Source organism: Garra rufa, chromosome 21 (genome assembly GCF_049309525.1).
Source record: "Garra rufa chromosome 21, GarRuf1.0, whole genome shotgun sequence".
Classification (NCBI taxonomy): Eukaryota; Metazoa; Chordata; class Actinopteri; order Cypriniformes; family Cyprinidae; genus Garra; species Garra rufa.
This window is the reverse complement of record NC_133381.1, coordinates 4,346,518-4,362,006: the sequence shown is the minus strand read 5'-3', so window position 1 is coordinate 4,362,006 and position 15,489 is coordinate 4,346,518. Positions and strand designations below refer to the sequence as shown.

At 35.9% G+C, this 15,489-nt stretch overlaps 2 protein-coding genes across 2 annotated transcripts; one reads left to right on the top strand and one right to left on the bottom strand.

Moving 5' to 3' along the window:
- The first annotated feature begins 176 nt into the window (after positions 1-176).
- Positions 177-6,939, top strand: klhl10a (kelch-like family member 10a). Its single transcript, XM_073827301.1, has 8 exons — positions 177-322; positions 404-896; positions 1,941-2,360; positions 5,068-5,265; positions 5,374-5,523; positions 6,344-6,460; positions 6,571-6,662; positions 6,807-6,939. Exons 1-8 carry the CDS (start codon positions 177-179, stop codon positions 6,937-6,939), a joined length of 1,749 nt encoding a protein of 582 aa, XP_073683402.1.
- Positions 6,940-8,852: 1,913 nt separating this feature from the next.
- napba (N-ethylmaleimide-sensitive factor attachment protein, beta a) lies at positions 8,853-15,273 on the bottom strand. The gene is made up of 11 exons (XM_073826892.1): positions 15,021-15,273; positions 14,635-14,714; positions 14,249-14,365; positions 13,134-13,180; positions 12,896-12,973; positions 12,739-12,794; positions 12,547-12,631; positions 10,914-11,018; positions 10,662-10,730; positions 10,479-10,529; positions 8,853-10,002 (listed from the first exon to the last, which is right to left on the bottom strand). Exons 1-11 carry the CDS (start codon positions 15,116-15,118, stop codon positions 9,901-9,903), a joined length of 888 nt encoding a protein of 295 aa, XP_073682993.1. The 5' UTR covers positions 15,119-15,273; the 3' UTR covers positions 8,853-9,900.
- Between the last annotated feature and the right edge of the window lie 216 nt (positions 15,274-15,489).

The following is a 15,489-nucleotide window of genomic DNA, read 5'->3' as shown; positions in this document are numbered from 1 at the left end:
AGCCTATGAGGATTTAAATAAAACCAAACCAGATTAGAATGTTGAGCAATAAGTTCTCATCTATGATGTCACAAAGATTCTCATCAGCACTGGCTCTCCACAGAGTTCTCTAAACATCAAGATACTTCAGTCAGAGTTTGATCAGTTTGAGTTGTTGAGATTTTAAACTAGAGGACATGGAGCACAAAATAAGCGACACAGCTTTTAATGTGTTTAATGATGTTCGCTTACATGGCGAACACACTGACGTCGTAATCAAGGTTCAGGGCAAAAATTTCAAAGTGCACAAGATCATCCTTTGTGGCTGCAGTCCTTATTTTAGGTGAGAATAGACACTTTTGCACAATGTTTTATAGAGAAGCGTTATTTTCAGAAGTGTTTTATCTTCAAATCTGCTCCACAGGACGCTTTTCTCCACCCAATGGACCAACATGGATGAACAATCCTACGATATTCCAGGATTGTCCTCGGACACCATGTCTCTTGTTATTCAATATGCATACGCAAGACCTGTCCTCATTACTGAAGAGAACGTGTCGGAGCTCTTGGTGGCGGCTGATCAGTTTTTAATCTCAGAGCTAATAGATGCCTGCTGCCATTTCTTAGAGGCAAACTTATGCCCAGAGAACTGCATTGGCACCTGCATACTAACAGAGCAATTCCACTCCTGCTCAAATCTCCACCGTAAAGCAGCGCTTTACATACTGCAGCACTTTGAGGACATGGTGCGAGTATCTGAGGAGTTCCTGGAACTCCCGCTGGGACATCTAGAGGAGATAATTGCTCAGGATGAGCTGAATGTCAGAAAGGAGGAGTTGGTTTTTGAGGCCATCCTTCACTGGATTGGTCGTGCTCCAGAAGACAGGAGAAAACACATTGCTGTGCTTCTTTCAAAGGTAAGACAGAGATACAAATTCATCTCCCACACTGTAAAAAAATTTCACCAGTTTCAACTTAAAATCTTAAGTTTAGCAGCTGCCTTAAAATGTTAAGTTATGTCAACTTAAGTCATTTAAACTCACAAGTTAATTCAACTAATTTTGATTGTAATAAGTTAAAATGACTTGTAATTTTAAGCTGATTTAACTTACAAACTTAAGGCAGCTGCCTATTTCTGTTGGTCACATTTGGTTTTAAAGGACTAGTTCACTTCCAGAACTAAAATGTACAGAGAATTTACTCACCTCCTTGTCTTCCAAGTGGTTCATGTCTTTCTTTCTTCAGTTGTAAGGAAATAGTTTTTTTAAAGGGAACACATGTCAGGAATTTTCTCCATATAGTGGACTTGTATGGTGCCCGCGAGTTTGAACTTTCAAAATGCAGTTTAAATGCAGATTTAAAGGACTCTAAATGATCCCAGACAAGGAAGAAACAATTTACAATTTATACACTTTTTAACCAAGAATGCTTGTCTTGTCTAGCTCTGCGTTCTGGTATGTCGAAAAACTTCCATCTCATTTTCTCCTCCAACTTCAAAATCATCCTACATTCACTTTGTAAACACTGGGTTGGTACTTCTGCAGCGATGTAGGATGATTTTGAAGTTGTAGGAGAAGATTATTTGGGAGTTTTTTGACATACCCTAACTGTATTGAACCAGAGTATGCATGTGCATCGCAGAGCTAGACAGGACGAGCATTTGTGCTTAAAAAGTGTATAAATTGTAATATATATATATATAAAAAAAGGATAGTTTCGCTAGATAAGAGCCCTTTGAAGCTGCATTGAAACTGCATTTTTAATCTTCAAACTTACGGTCGCCATAGAAGTCCACCATATGGAGAAAATTCCCAAAATGTTTTTCTCAAAAAACAATTTCTTTATTACTGAAGAAAGAAAGACATGAACATTTTGGATGACAAGAGGGTGAGTAAATTATCTGTATATTTTAGTTCTGGAAGTGAACTAATCCTTCAACTCTTTATTCACTTATTTTTCAGGTTCGAATGGGATTGATGTCACCAGATTACTTCATGAATGACGTAAGAAACAATGCACTGGTTTTGGAGAGCGAGGCATGTTCAGACATTATCATCAATGCAATGAAGGTCATTTTTGACCTCCACATGGAGGAACCCATCAGTTCAGAGCTCGTAAATCATCTGTCACGCCCACGTCTGCCCTTTGAGATCTTATTGGCCATCGGAGGGTGGAGCATAAGCAATCCCACCAATGAGGTTGAGGCATATGATTCAAGAGCGGACTGTTGGGTAAATGTGACTCAAGAAGATGAGCTTCCCAGAGCCTATCATGGCTTAGCGGTCCTGGATGGGTTTGTCTACTGTCTGGGTGGCTTTGACAGCGAGCATTATTTCAGCAGTGTGAGGAAATTCAATCCAATTACAATGACTTGGCAAGAGGTGAGCATTGTTTCTTATTCGAGCTTTTGATTTTACTAATAACAATTATTATGACTATGGATGGTGTATGTATTTGGACCAAATATTTTGAATTAGTTCTGCTCACCGAGCCTGCATTTATTTGATCCAAAATACAGCAAAAGCAGTAATAATTTGAAATATTTTTATTTTTTCAAACAAGTGCTTTCTATTTGAATATATTTTAAAATGTAATTTATTTCTGTGATCAAAGCTACATTTTCACATCAACACTACAGTCTTCAGTGTCACATGATCCTTCAGAAATCATTCTAATATGTTGATTTGCTGTTCAAGAAACAGTTATTATTATCAATATTTAAAACAGTTGAGTAATTTTTTTTTCAGGATGAAGGTTGATGAATAGAAAGATCTAAAGATCAGCATTTATCTGAAATAAAAAGCTTTTGTAACATTATACACTATACCATTGAAAATCTTGGAGATATTTTTTTTTAGGAGAGGGGCTAACAATTATATAAATGAATACTTTTATTTAGCAAGGATGCTTTAAATTGATCAAAACTGATTATAAAGACATTTTTTATGTTACAAAAGATTTATATTCCAGATAAAAATTGTTCTTCTGAACTGTATATTCATCAAAGAAACTTTAAAAATTCTACTACTGTTTTCAACATAATACAAATAATAATGCATGTTTTTTTTGAGCAGCAAATCAGAATATTAGGATGATTTCTGAAGGATCATGTTAATGGAGTAACAATACTAAAAATTCAACCTTGAAATCACAAAAATAAATTATGTTTATATATATTGTGGCGAGGCGTCTGCCCGCCCCCCTAATTTTCATCACCACCCCGTCCCGTATTCGCCGCCCTTCTCCAGGCTCCCGACGGGAGTGGGTGTGTAGGGGAGAGGAGGGGCGTGTAATCGGCTCGGGCTGGCGGCGTGTGATGGGGACACCTGATGTAAATGAAGCCTCATCACCGCCGCTGTTTAAATCCCGAGCGCGCCTCTCCTCGGGAGACCGGTCTCTTTCCCCCGTGCATGCACGCTGGTGTCCTCGCGGGTCCAGGAGGGGGTGAAGAGGGAATCCCGCGCCACAAGAGTTTGGAGAGCCGCCGGACCCGCGGTCCGGTTGAGGCCGCCAGAAGCCGCCGCCCCAGCGCCGGACAGCTCGAGAGGGATGAGCCTGCCGGAGATGCCGCCGCCCTAGCACCCCGGCGCTAGTATGGAAAGCGCCCGCGGCCGCCGGACTCCGCCCCTCTCCTGGACCCTTCCCCTCTGAACACTACCGTTCCGTCACGCTGCCCCAGCACCCGAGGACACCAGACTCCCCTTTTATTTTGGACACTGTTTTACTTTATGGACTCACTTTCCCTTATTTTCTGTTTAATAAAAGCCTCTCCGAGGCCTGACGCCACACCCACTGTGTCTGTCGTTTGCCCCTCCCGCCACAGTGGTGGAGAATGCGGGCAAGGCGGGGCTTAGACAGCGCAGTGGGCAACACCTGATGACGTCATCCCCTCTCGCTCGCCAAAGCTCGTGAAGACCCGGACGGGGACGGAGAACTACGGAGACGGCCTCCCAGCCGCAAGAAGGGTAAGTGATGTTTCAGTTAGTCACTTATCCTGCGGTTGGTTGAGGCTGTCGACTAATACCGGTTTTTCTGTCCCTGTTCCGGTACGCGGCGAGAGGGAGCGTTGCCTTGGAGAGGAATCCCCGCCCACTCCGACCGCTGGAGCCTGGATGAGGAAGGTAGCACTCCTGCGTGGGCGGCGACCTTAGGACGGGGATGTCGCTTGGGGGGGGGAATGTGGCGAGGCGTCTGCCCGCCCCCCTAATTTTCATCACCACCCCGTCCCGTATTCGCCGCCCTTCTCCAGGCTCCCGACGGGAGTGGGTGTGTAGGGGAGAGGAGGGGCGTGTAATCGGCTCGGGCTGGCGGCGTGTGATGGGGACACCTGATGTAAATGAAGCCTCATCACCGCCGCTGTTTAAATCCCGAGCGCGCCTCTCCTCGGGAGACCGGTCTCTTTCCCCCGTGCATGCACGCTGGTGTCCTCGCGGGTCCAGGAGGGGGTGAAGAGGGAATCCCGCGCCACAAGAGTTTGGAGAGCCGCCGGACCCGCGGTCCGGTTGAGGCCGCCAGAAGCCGCCGCCCCAGCGCCGGACAGCTCGAGAGGGATGAGCCTGCCGGAGATGCCGCCGCCCTAGCACCCCGGCGCTAGTATGGAAAGCGCCCGCGGCCGCCGGACTCCGCCCCTCTCCTGGACCCTTCCCCTCTGAACACTACCGTTCCGTCACGCTGCCCCAGCACCCGAGGACACCAGACTCCCCTTTTATTTTGGACACTGTTTTACTTTATGGACTCACTTTCCCTTATTTTCTGTTTAATAAAAGCCTCTCCGAGGCCTGACGCCACACCCACTGTGTCTGTCGTTTGCCCCTCCCGCCACAATATATATATATATATATATATATATATATATATATATATATATATTAAAATAGAAAAAAGTTAATAGTAAAAATATTTTACAATTTTACTGTTTTTTCTATTCTTTGGATCAAATAAATGCATACTTGGTGAGCAGAAGAGACTTATTTAAAAAACATTTAAAACCTTGACTTGTAGTGTATTTGGCCAGTGTTCGAAAATCTAGTAGTCAAAACTTGAGCTACATTTCAATGTTTGTTGATATTTGTTGGTATTACACAACAGGTGGCCCCCATGTACGAACGGCGATGTTATGTCAGTGTTGCTGTCCTGGACGGCCTCATTTATGCCATCGGAGGTTTTAATGGATTTGCACGGTTAAAAACAGCAGAACGTTACAATACAAACGCCAACCAGTGGACAATGATGGCACCCATGAATGTACGGAGGAGTGATGCCAGCGCCACCACACTGCGGGGCAAGGTAAGCATATTTACCCACGACTCCACACTCTACTATTCACAATAAGTTTTGTAGAAAACATGCTGGATACTGTCAGTGTGTCATATTGTATTTGTATGCATTTGGCAGGTTTATATCTGTGGTGGTTTCACTGGGGTCGAGTGTCTCTTCTCAGCTGAGAGCTTTAACCCAGTAACGAACCAGTGGAGCCTCATCGCTCCCATGAGAAGCCGGCGCAGTGGTGTTGGTGTGATCACTTATGGAAATCTAGTTTATGCTGTGAGTATCTCTGTTATTTTTGTAGCAATTAAATGTGACCCTAGATCACAAAACCAGTCAGAAGGGTACATTTTTTGAAATTAAGATGTGTGCATCATCTGAAAGCTGAATAAATAAGGACAATATTTGGTTGAGATACAACTATTTGAAAATCTGGAATCTAAGGGTGCAAAAAAATCTAAATATTGAGAAAATTGCCCAAATGAAGTTCTTAGCGATGCATATTACTAATCAAAAATTACGTTTTGATATATTTACGGTAGGATGTTTACAAAATATCTTCATGGAACATGATCTTTAATTAATATCTTAATGATTTTTTGGCATAAAAGAAAAATTAATAATTTGACCCATATAATGCATTTTTGGCTATTGCTACAAAACCCTGTGCTACTTAAGACTTTTGTGGGCCAGGGTCACATATATTATTATAATTTTTTAATGTTTGTTTTTAGAATTTGAATAAGTGTTTATTATTTTTATATTTTCTAGTTTTATTTATTTTTTTGTTATATATTTCAGTTAATTTGTTTGTAATTTTGCATCATTTGTATTATTTTTACTTTAAAAAAAATTAAACATTAAACGCAACTTAAACTAAATGTTGCTTTTGCAACTATTTGAAATAAGTTTGTTTTTTATATTTTATTTTAGTTTGATTTTAAGTGATTTTTATGCTTTTTTATGTATCATACACATGCACAGTACTATGAAAACACAAAATATGGTGTTTAAAGGAGCCACAATATCGAAAAAACATACATACTCAAAAATGCATGCATGGCTGCACAACATTTTAAATGCACATTTATGTTTTAAGGTTGGTGGTTTTGATGGTGCCGCTCGTTTGCGAAGTGCCGAGGCCTACGACCCTCTTAATGACACCTGGCATGATATACAGTCTATGATAAACCCACGCAGCAACTTCGGCATTGAGGTGAGATACAGACATGTAATGAGAATTCTGCTGAAATTGCAGTTTTCAAGCTTCTCTTTGGTTGCATACTTATCATGTTACACATAGTTATTTGAATCCCTAAACTGCAGGTGGTGGACGATCAGCTGGTTGTTGTCGGGGGGTTTAATGGTAACAGCACCTGCCGTGATGTGGAGTATTACGACTGGAGGACCAATGAATGGTAAATTTCACAAACACTACGGCTCTCTGGTCATTACACACTGCATGATATGCATACAAATGAATTGTGCAACCTATTTGTGCAAAAAAAAATTTTTTTTCAAAAGTAGAATTGATTGGATCTTGAAAGTGTCTTTATGCACAGGGATGAAGCCTGCGACATGAGCGTTTCCCGCAGTGCTGTGAGCTGCTGTGTCATATCCGGGTTACCTGATGTCACACAGTATGTGGTGGATCGAGACGCTTTACAAACATTAGATGAGTCTGAGAGTGACTGATCGAACTCCAATGGATGTCTGGCATTTGAACGAGAATGCACACTAAAACTTCCTGAAGAAACATCAGAAGTGACATGCCATATGAAATGAGTAAATGCAGTTAAAAAAAATGTGTGTTGGATTGTGCACTTTATATTTAAGGAATAGTTTCTTCATTGGAACAAAGTTTGGAGAAATGTAGCATTGCATCACTTGCTCACCAGTGGATCCTCTGCAGTGAATGGGTGCCGTCAGAATGAGAGTCTAACAGCTGATGAAACATCACAATAATCCACATGTAATCCACACCGCTCCAGTCCATCAATTAGTCTTGTGATGTGAAAAGCTGCTTGTTTGTAAGAACAAAAAATGCAATATTAAGAGATCTATTTTATATATTAGAGATATATTAGATTATTTTATTACACGGCTCTTTGGAATGCTTGATTCTGATTGGTCAGTTGAGACATTTGCAGGTTCGTTCTTTTCAAATAATCACCGCTCCAAAGTAATAACGCATAGCCGGTACTACTTGTATGTTTAAAATCCCTCCGTGCCAACAAAGATTACCGTTTGGCGCCATCTTGTGACAAACACTGGACAACCACAATTAACAATGGAAAATTTCGACATTAATCTATTTAAATTGTCTTACTAACGTACATAGTTTGAAGGTTAGTCACGTGGTACTATATCGTTTCGCGGAAGGATAAAAATGTTATTTTAAAACAAATATGCCAATAAAAGGTTTCAAATTCATATTCATGTCCAGTTTTTTCCTTATGTGGCAAGTAGCCGTGTAATAAGCGGGATAATGTACAGGCAGCCGGTAGTTATCGCAGAAATAAGCCCCTTCAGTGTGATACAAGACCCTCCGCTTCGCGTCGGGTCCTGATCACACTGTCGGGGCTTATTTCTGCGATAACTACCGGCTGCCTGTACATTATCCCTTACTTAACCATAAACCATCACATAGTCATAATACATAATGCTTCCTTTGATGGCACCCATTCAAGTGATGGAATGCTACATTTCTCCAAACTGTTATTATAATTAAACAAACTCATATCTTGGATGGCCTAAAGGTAAGTGCATATGTTCACAATTTTCATTTTTGAATGAACAATTCGTTTACACTCAGGGATGCTGAGGTCAGTGTTGATCTTCAAAACCTGAAAGTTTTTTTTTTTTTTTGTGCAATAAGTGACAAATGCAAAAATGCAAAAACAAATGTCTTGTTTACTGAGTAAATGCTTCTTTTCAAATGCATTCTGTTTGTAAACTTTGTATGTTACCTGTTTTCAATGTTAAATTAAGGATGCGCATGAGAATTCTATGGAAGCCAACCAAAAATACTGACAAATTCATCAAGAAATGATCGCAAACAACAAAATAATTCCAGTGGAAACCTGTTTTACACCATAGAATTTAAAACATAAAAGAGGTAATTATCTAAAAAAAAAAAAAATTTTCTCAGAATTGTGAGATACAAACTCTTAATTGCGAGAAAAATTTAAGAAAAAGTGCAATTACCTTTTTTTTCTTTTTTTTAATCCTGTGGTCTAAAACAGGTTTCAATAGGGATTCTTTCATTGCTTCTGATCTTTTCTTATTGAATCTGTAAGCATTTATAGTTTCTGTGTGTAGCGGACCAAATGGTCCTACGTTGCTGACATTAGTATCATTACATTATTTATTTAATACAATTATGATAATTTCCAAGCTCCCTAAGACTATTCAATATAGCATTAAATTGGGTCAGTTTTCCTGTGCATCACTATTTTATATATTATATAATATATATATATATATATATTTTTTTTTTTTTGCAAAAAAATGCATGCTCTTCACTGCATTTATCAAATATCAAATCAAATACAGCTGAAACTCCAAAATTTCATATAAATTATGACACTGATTCCAAAAACGTCAGACATGGTATGAGTGATCATTTATTCATTGTCCTTTGAATAAATAGATAGAACATTTATTAAAATGTCTCAGTAAGACTTTCCATCTGTTTTACATTTTAACATACATTTTTGATTCCCTGTCAGTCATACAACATTAGATGATTTATTATATCAGATTCAGTCAACATAATTTAATTACTGACACAAAGTGTTTCAACAACAGTTCAGTAAGAGTAAAATCAAGAAGCGTTTAAACTAAAATGATAAGATCTAAATGCCCAAAACAACAAATGCCCCGTATCCATATGAAACAACAACCAATTAAACACAAAGTTATAAATAATACCAGAATAAATCAACGATCGAAACTTATATATACATATTCAACAACTTGATCTGCATACGATAAAATAAAATGAACGCTGTCTGTAATATCACTCTGTGAAAAATCACTTGAGCTGAGCACTTCACCAATCATTAGTGAGCAAGAGACGCTATTCTACTGATTATGAAACATTTAATTCGACCACTAAAGCAAATACTCCGACAGAACTGACACCGCCATATCGACAAAGACGACGTGAGGATGCGTTTCTGGCACGAAAATAGTCAAATTGAGCAAAGGCGATGGGTTTTCAATCCAAACAGACAGCTGAAATAAAGTGCACACACACAAATCCTGATATTCTACAGCAGCACATAAACACACTTTAAACATTTATCATGCACGACAATGCCAGTGACAACACTGAGGTGAACATTAGAAAGAGAACAGCTCTATGGGGTCTCGCATGCCACACGCACAAGTACAAACACCGGTGTACGGTAAAGATTTCCTCATGGTGAAGTAAAGGGCTAGAGAAATGCCTTCCAGAAGAGAATTAGCCATACTAATATTGTATACTTCTATTTTCTCAAATGCAATGCAAGTTGCATTTGAACTTTTCGAGAAACGGCTTATATTTGAGCTAGTAGCACAACAGAAATGTTCAACCAGATTGTCACACACACATACGATACGGTAAGAAATTAAATCAAATATGATGCCACAGTATTTTTCTCGGACACATCACTTGAGATCGCCGGCATCGCCTTGGATGGTCTTCTTGATACGCAGCAACATAGTGGTCTGCCATTGGTCCAGACGGGAGATCGAATCAAAGTCCTTCACCTGGATAATTAAAAACGTGATTTTGAGATGTCAAAATGAGCAAAAATGGACTGCGTCTGATTTTTTTTCTTTATAGATGTATATATATAATTTTCAGGGTGTGTATGCTTGGGGGTATTATAATTGTCTCAAATTAAAACCATAAAAACATTTTCGTTACTTGAATAAATGAACATTATTCGAAATAAAATTAATTTAGCTTAACTTGATGTACTAAACTAGCTAAAACTGAAAAAAAAAAACCATAATAAAAACTACAAACATAAAAAAAAGACTAAAAAACGAAAAACTACAATGAAAACAGAAAACGTGGAAAAAAAAATTCTGTATAAATACAAACCTCCAAAACCTTCAAGAATATTTATAAACAAAATCAGCTTTTTTTTAAATTAATTTATTTGAGTCTAAACCTCAGTTAGTGAGATTTAATATGTGACAACTAGCCCCGGTCTTCCTTATACTCCCGTTCAACTTACGGCTTCAGTGAACGCCTCGCTGTTCTGCTCCTCATGAGCCTCCAAAAGTTTCTGTACAGAAAGACAACAATCACTGCAAACGCTGAAGCAAAATATGAATACCATATTACATATGCATTCTGATTGACTGCCTTACAGTGTTTATATTTTCTATTGCTAATCAAATTAAACAAATGTACTTACTTTCAACAGCTTACATTCTCTTGAATCAGAGAAGGCTGGAAACATCCCTTCATACTTTTCAATGGCAAGCTGAATCCAAACAAACAGAACATTTACAAAAGATGAGCTGTTGGACAATATTGAAAATGTTTACTCCACTAGGTGTCAGTGCAAGACAAGACAACTGCATAACCAGCTTTCTGCACATTTAAAAACAGTACTAAGAGACTAAATAGCCTACAAACCTTTTACTACAAGTTAAAAACAACTGACCTTTGCGTTTAATTCATCCACTATGAAGTGGCACAGAGCTGCCTTCCAGAAGTACTCTTTCGCGTTGTATTTCAGCAGAGGGTTGTCCATTGTGCTGGTTGCAACCTGAATGTGAAGAGACCTTTAACTTTAATTTCCTCTGTGTTCATTTACAGAAAGGAAAAGGATATGGTTAGATGCATAGGTTGTTAGCATAGGACAACATTTGGCCGAGATAAAACTGAGGGTGCAAAAAAAAATCTAAATAAGCAAATATTCTAAAGAAAACAGAAAATCTTATTCAAATTAAATATTTGAAAAATTCTATTAATGAGGAATATAAAAGTATCTAAAATACTGAAATAACACAGTTTAATAATAATAACAATAATGATTTAATAATTCATTAATTAATTTATAAATATTTCTTAATAATAATAAAAATAATAATAATAATAAAAGAACAACTGAATGTGTACCACCAACCTGCTCAAAGATCTTGATGGCTATTGAGATTTCTTTAATACCACTGTTATTTTAGTATCATTGTTATACATAGTTTAATTTATTTTATATATTGTTTTTTTTTTTATTTAGTTAGAATTATAATGAAAACAGAAAATCTGAAAATAAATTCAAATATTAATGAAGAATATAAAAGTCTCGAAAATACTGAAATAACAGTTTAATTGTAATAATAATCAATTATTTATTTATTTTTGCATTTATTTTATAAAAATAATTAATTAATAATAACAGATATTTTTTAAATTTTTTATTCTTTGATATGGATTATGGATATCATACTCTGGTGTCAATGTTTAGACAGTATAATCTAGGAGAAGTTAGTTTTTTTAGTTAGAATTCTAGTGAAAACAGACAATCTAATAATTTATTAATAAATACTAATGTAGAATATAAAGGTATTTTTAAAAACATTTAAATAACACAGTTTAATAAAAAAAAAAGTAAAAAAAAAGATCTAATATTAATGAAGAATATAAAAGAATCTAATAATAATATTTTATTTATTTTTGCATTTATTTTATATATAAAAAATAACATATACATTTTTTATGGATATGGAAAAATCTAAAAATTAAAATAAATTAAAAAAAAAATTTAAATTTATTATACAAAATATAAATGAAGAATATAAAAATGTCTAAAAAAAGATACTGAAATAACACAGTTTAATAATAATAATAATAATTTATTTATTTTCACACTTTTTAGTAAAAAATAATAACAAAAAATTTGACTGTGTCCCACAAACCTGCTTAAAGATCTCAATGTTGTTTTTAATACCACTATTATTTTAGTATCATTGCCATACATAGTTTTATTTATTTTATACATTCTGTTTTCTTTTTAAAATTCAGTTAGAATTCTAATGAAATCAGATTTTTTTTTAAAGGATCTAATAATAACCATTTATTTATTGTTGCGTTTATTTTACATATAAAAAAATAACATATTATAATTTTTTTGGGGATATGGAATTTTTTTTTTTTAAATATTAATGAAGAATATATATATAAAAAAAAAAATACTGAAATAACACAGTTTAAAAATAATAATAATCATTTATTTATTTATTTTCACGCTTTTTAAAAAATAATGATAACAGAACATTTGAGTGTGTCCCACAAACCTGCTCAAAGATCTCGATGGCTTTAGGATACAGCTCGAGCTGAGCGCTGTATGAGCCCACCTTCAGCAGACACTTATTAGCGGAGCTTAACAAGAACGCATAAAACAATGCAAGTGAGCATTTACAACCCACAATAAAAGAAAATGGAAGATAATTATAAATAATGAATGACATACTAATGCAAACACAAACCTGTTTGACTCTTCGCCTTTGTAATAGTCCGCGGCCTGCTCGTAATGGGCGATGGCCTGAAACAACATCACAGGCCGGTTAGACTGACATTCAATAGCATTTTTGGAAAAATGACACATAAAATGGCATCTAATAGATGTTTAATGTCATACGGGACCTTTTCAATATCCACTAGCTCAGATTCATAGACCTCTGCAATAGTCATGTGATGCTTTGCAGCAATCGTGAACCTTCCCTGTCAATCGTACACATAAATGAGAGATTAAATGTTATGTAACATTTACATATTTAGCAAACAGGCACATTCAGGTTAACAAACCATATTGCATTATATGCATTCATTTTATGCATCAATATGTGCATTTAAATGTGAAAGCAAAGTCTCAGTTTCTTACCATGTCTGTGTAAATATCGATGGCTGCGTTTAAACAGTTGATAGCCTCTGTGATTCATTCAAACAGAAGGGAACAAAATTTCAACATTCAAATGAAATGCTTACAAAACAGCTCATCAGGAGGTCATCTTCACACAACATCTTTTAATCAATTATTAAATCAAGCAACAAAACAATAATGTTTTATGAAACCACTATTATTTTAGCAATATTGATATACTATTACAGTTTGGTTTTCATATATTCCATTTTCTTTTTCAATTTATTTAGAATAATTTTGTCATGTATTTTTGCGATTTTTATTTGTTTTTCTTTTAATCTATACAATAATTAAATCTACTTTGAAATATCTCAATATAGTTTTACCAATTTGTTGTTTTTTTTAATTTCAGTTTTAGTTTTTTTTTTGTACTTCAACACCGTTAAGCAAAAATTTTTTTCCTTGCTGTTTTATAATTGTGAAATTTACTAACAATTTCAGTAAATTTTATTTTGTTGCATTATCTTTAATTTTATTTCAAGGATTTTTTTTTTTATAGTTTTAGTTTACTAAACAATAATAACCCTTATTATTATTATTATTATTTTTATTTTTTGTGGAAATCACATTCTGGTGTCAATGTTTAGACACAGTATAACTTGAGAGAAATGTGATTTTTTTTTTTTTTAATATTACTGTTATTGTAGTATCATTGTTATACATAGTTCTATTTATTTAAGTTATATATTTTGTTTTCTTTTTTAAATTTAGTTAGAAATTTAATAATTGTATGCCATTTTTATTAGTTTTTTTATTTGTATTTCAGTTTTAGTTAGTTATTTTAGTTCTTTAACACTGAAAAATTAAGCTGTAAATAAAGCGAATATTATTGGAGAAAATGTTACATTTGAATTATTCTGCTTCAGTGTTTTACTTGCTGTTTTGTAATTGTTTGTGGAATTTACTAGCAGTTTCAGAGTAAAGATCATTGCTTCTGCAAGTTTTTTTTTTATTACATTTAACGTTTATTTTATTTCAAGGAACAAATGTTTTTATGGTTTTAGTTTTAATTAATAATAACCCTAATCTAAACTTTTTTTTTTTTTTTTTTGCAATGATTAAAGAAAAAACCCCACCTTGAGGATCTGCCTTCTTATAAGCATTTCCAGCATCAACGAAGCTGGTGGCTGAGTCCAATTTGTTCTGCATCTGCATGTGAAGCCTTGCAGCTTGGCAGAAAGCACTGCCTGCAGCTACAAAAGCAAAACACATCAGTCTTTAGATCACTGACAATAATGACACAGAAACAGGGCGAATGCTTAAAATAGACAAAATACACATCAAAGCATAATTATGACAGTGTATTGTGGATAGATCATTTAAAACTGCATTAGAGCACAAAGATGGCCTTTCAAATGATGCATTGGAGTGACTAGTCTAGATCTAATAACAATCCAAACAGCAATACTAAATATTAAACATTCAGTGAAATAATACACAATACAAAATGTCTTATGCATACCACTCCAGTTTTTGGCCATCTTGAACATGTTGGCAGCTCTGGCATACATTTCACATGCATCCTCAACCTTATGATTACCCCTGTGAAGACATCAACATTTCTTTCATTAAGTGATTTAAAGCAATTCCAAAATCAATATAGTATAATAGTACGCCCTATGCATTAAATACAAAGCAGTTGCATTGGATGCATGTCGCATCACGGAAATATTTGACATTGGAAATACTGAGAAACGCATGGATGCATACAGGCTCAATTTATTCATTTTCCAAAACAAACAGACAAATAATAAGGTGTTTGCATTATATAGACATATGCTACTTGAAAATATTACAGGACATTGAATGTCTTTGAATGTCAGATCGTGACCAGCATTGTCGTCTCACCCGAACATCCCTCCGAGAAATGAACCCGATGATTTGACTTTTTTGTCCGCCTCTGCCATCAGTTGCATGGCTTCCTTCTCTTTCCCAGAATTATCCATGATTGACTGTGTGGTGTTCAGGAAGATCTGCGGTCGGATCGGTGAAGGCCCGGGGTTTGTTGATATAGAGTGCGGCTTTAATGCAGAATCATGAAGGATGCTCGTTTCCTCCTCCTCCTCCTCTTCTTCCTCCTCCCCCTCCTGCTGCTGCTGCTGTCGGGTGATGCTGATGATGCGCGTTCTTGAGAGAGAAACTGCGACACTATTTGGTTGAAAGACGTAGCCACGCCCTATTATTATCATAATGGGAAACGATCAGGAAACGATTCAATAAATAAATACGGAAATATTTAATATAGATGTCAATATTTAAGATTATAAATTATATATATATATATATATATATATATATATATATTAAGAAACAATCT

Coding starts and splice junctions, on each gene's coding strand:
- klhl10a (XM_073827301.1), top strand. CDS start 177: ATGGAGCACAAAATAAGCGACACAGCTTTTAATGTGTTTAATGATGTT. Junction 897..1,940: donor TTGCTGTGCTTCTTTCAAAG/GTAAGACAGAGA, acceptor CTTATTTTTCAG/GTTCGAATGGGATTGATGTC. Junction 6,663..6,806: donor GACTGGAGGACCAATGAATG/GTAAATTTCACA, acceptor CTTTATGCACAG/GGATGAAGCCTGCGACATGA.
- napba (XM_073826892.1), bottom strand. CDS start 15,118: ATGGATAATTCTGGGAAAGAGAAGGAAGCCATGCAACTGATGGCAGAG. Junction 13,181..14,248: donor TAAGAAGGCAGATCCTCAAG/GTGGGGTTTTTT, acceptor AATGAATCACAG/AGGCTATCAACTGTTTAAAC. Junction 10,530..10,661: donor GAGAATGTAAGCTGTTGAAA/GTAAGTACATTT, acceptor CTTTCTGTACAG/AAACTTTTGGAGGCTCATGA.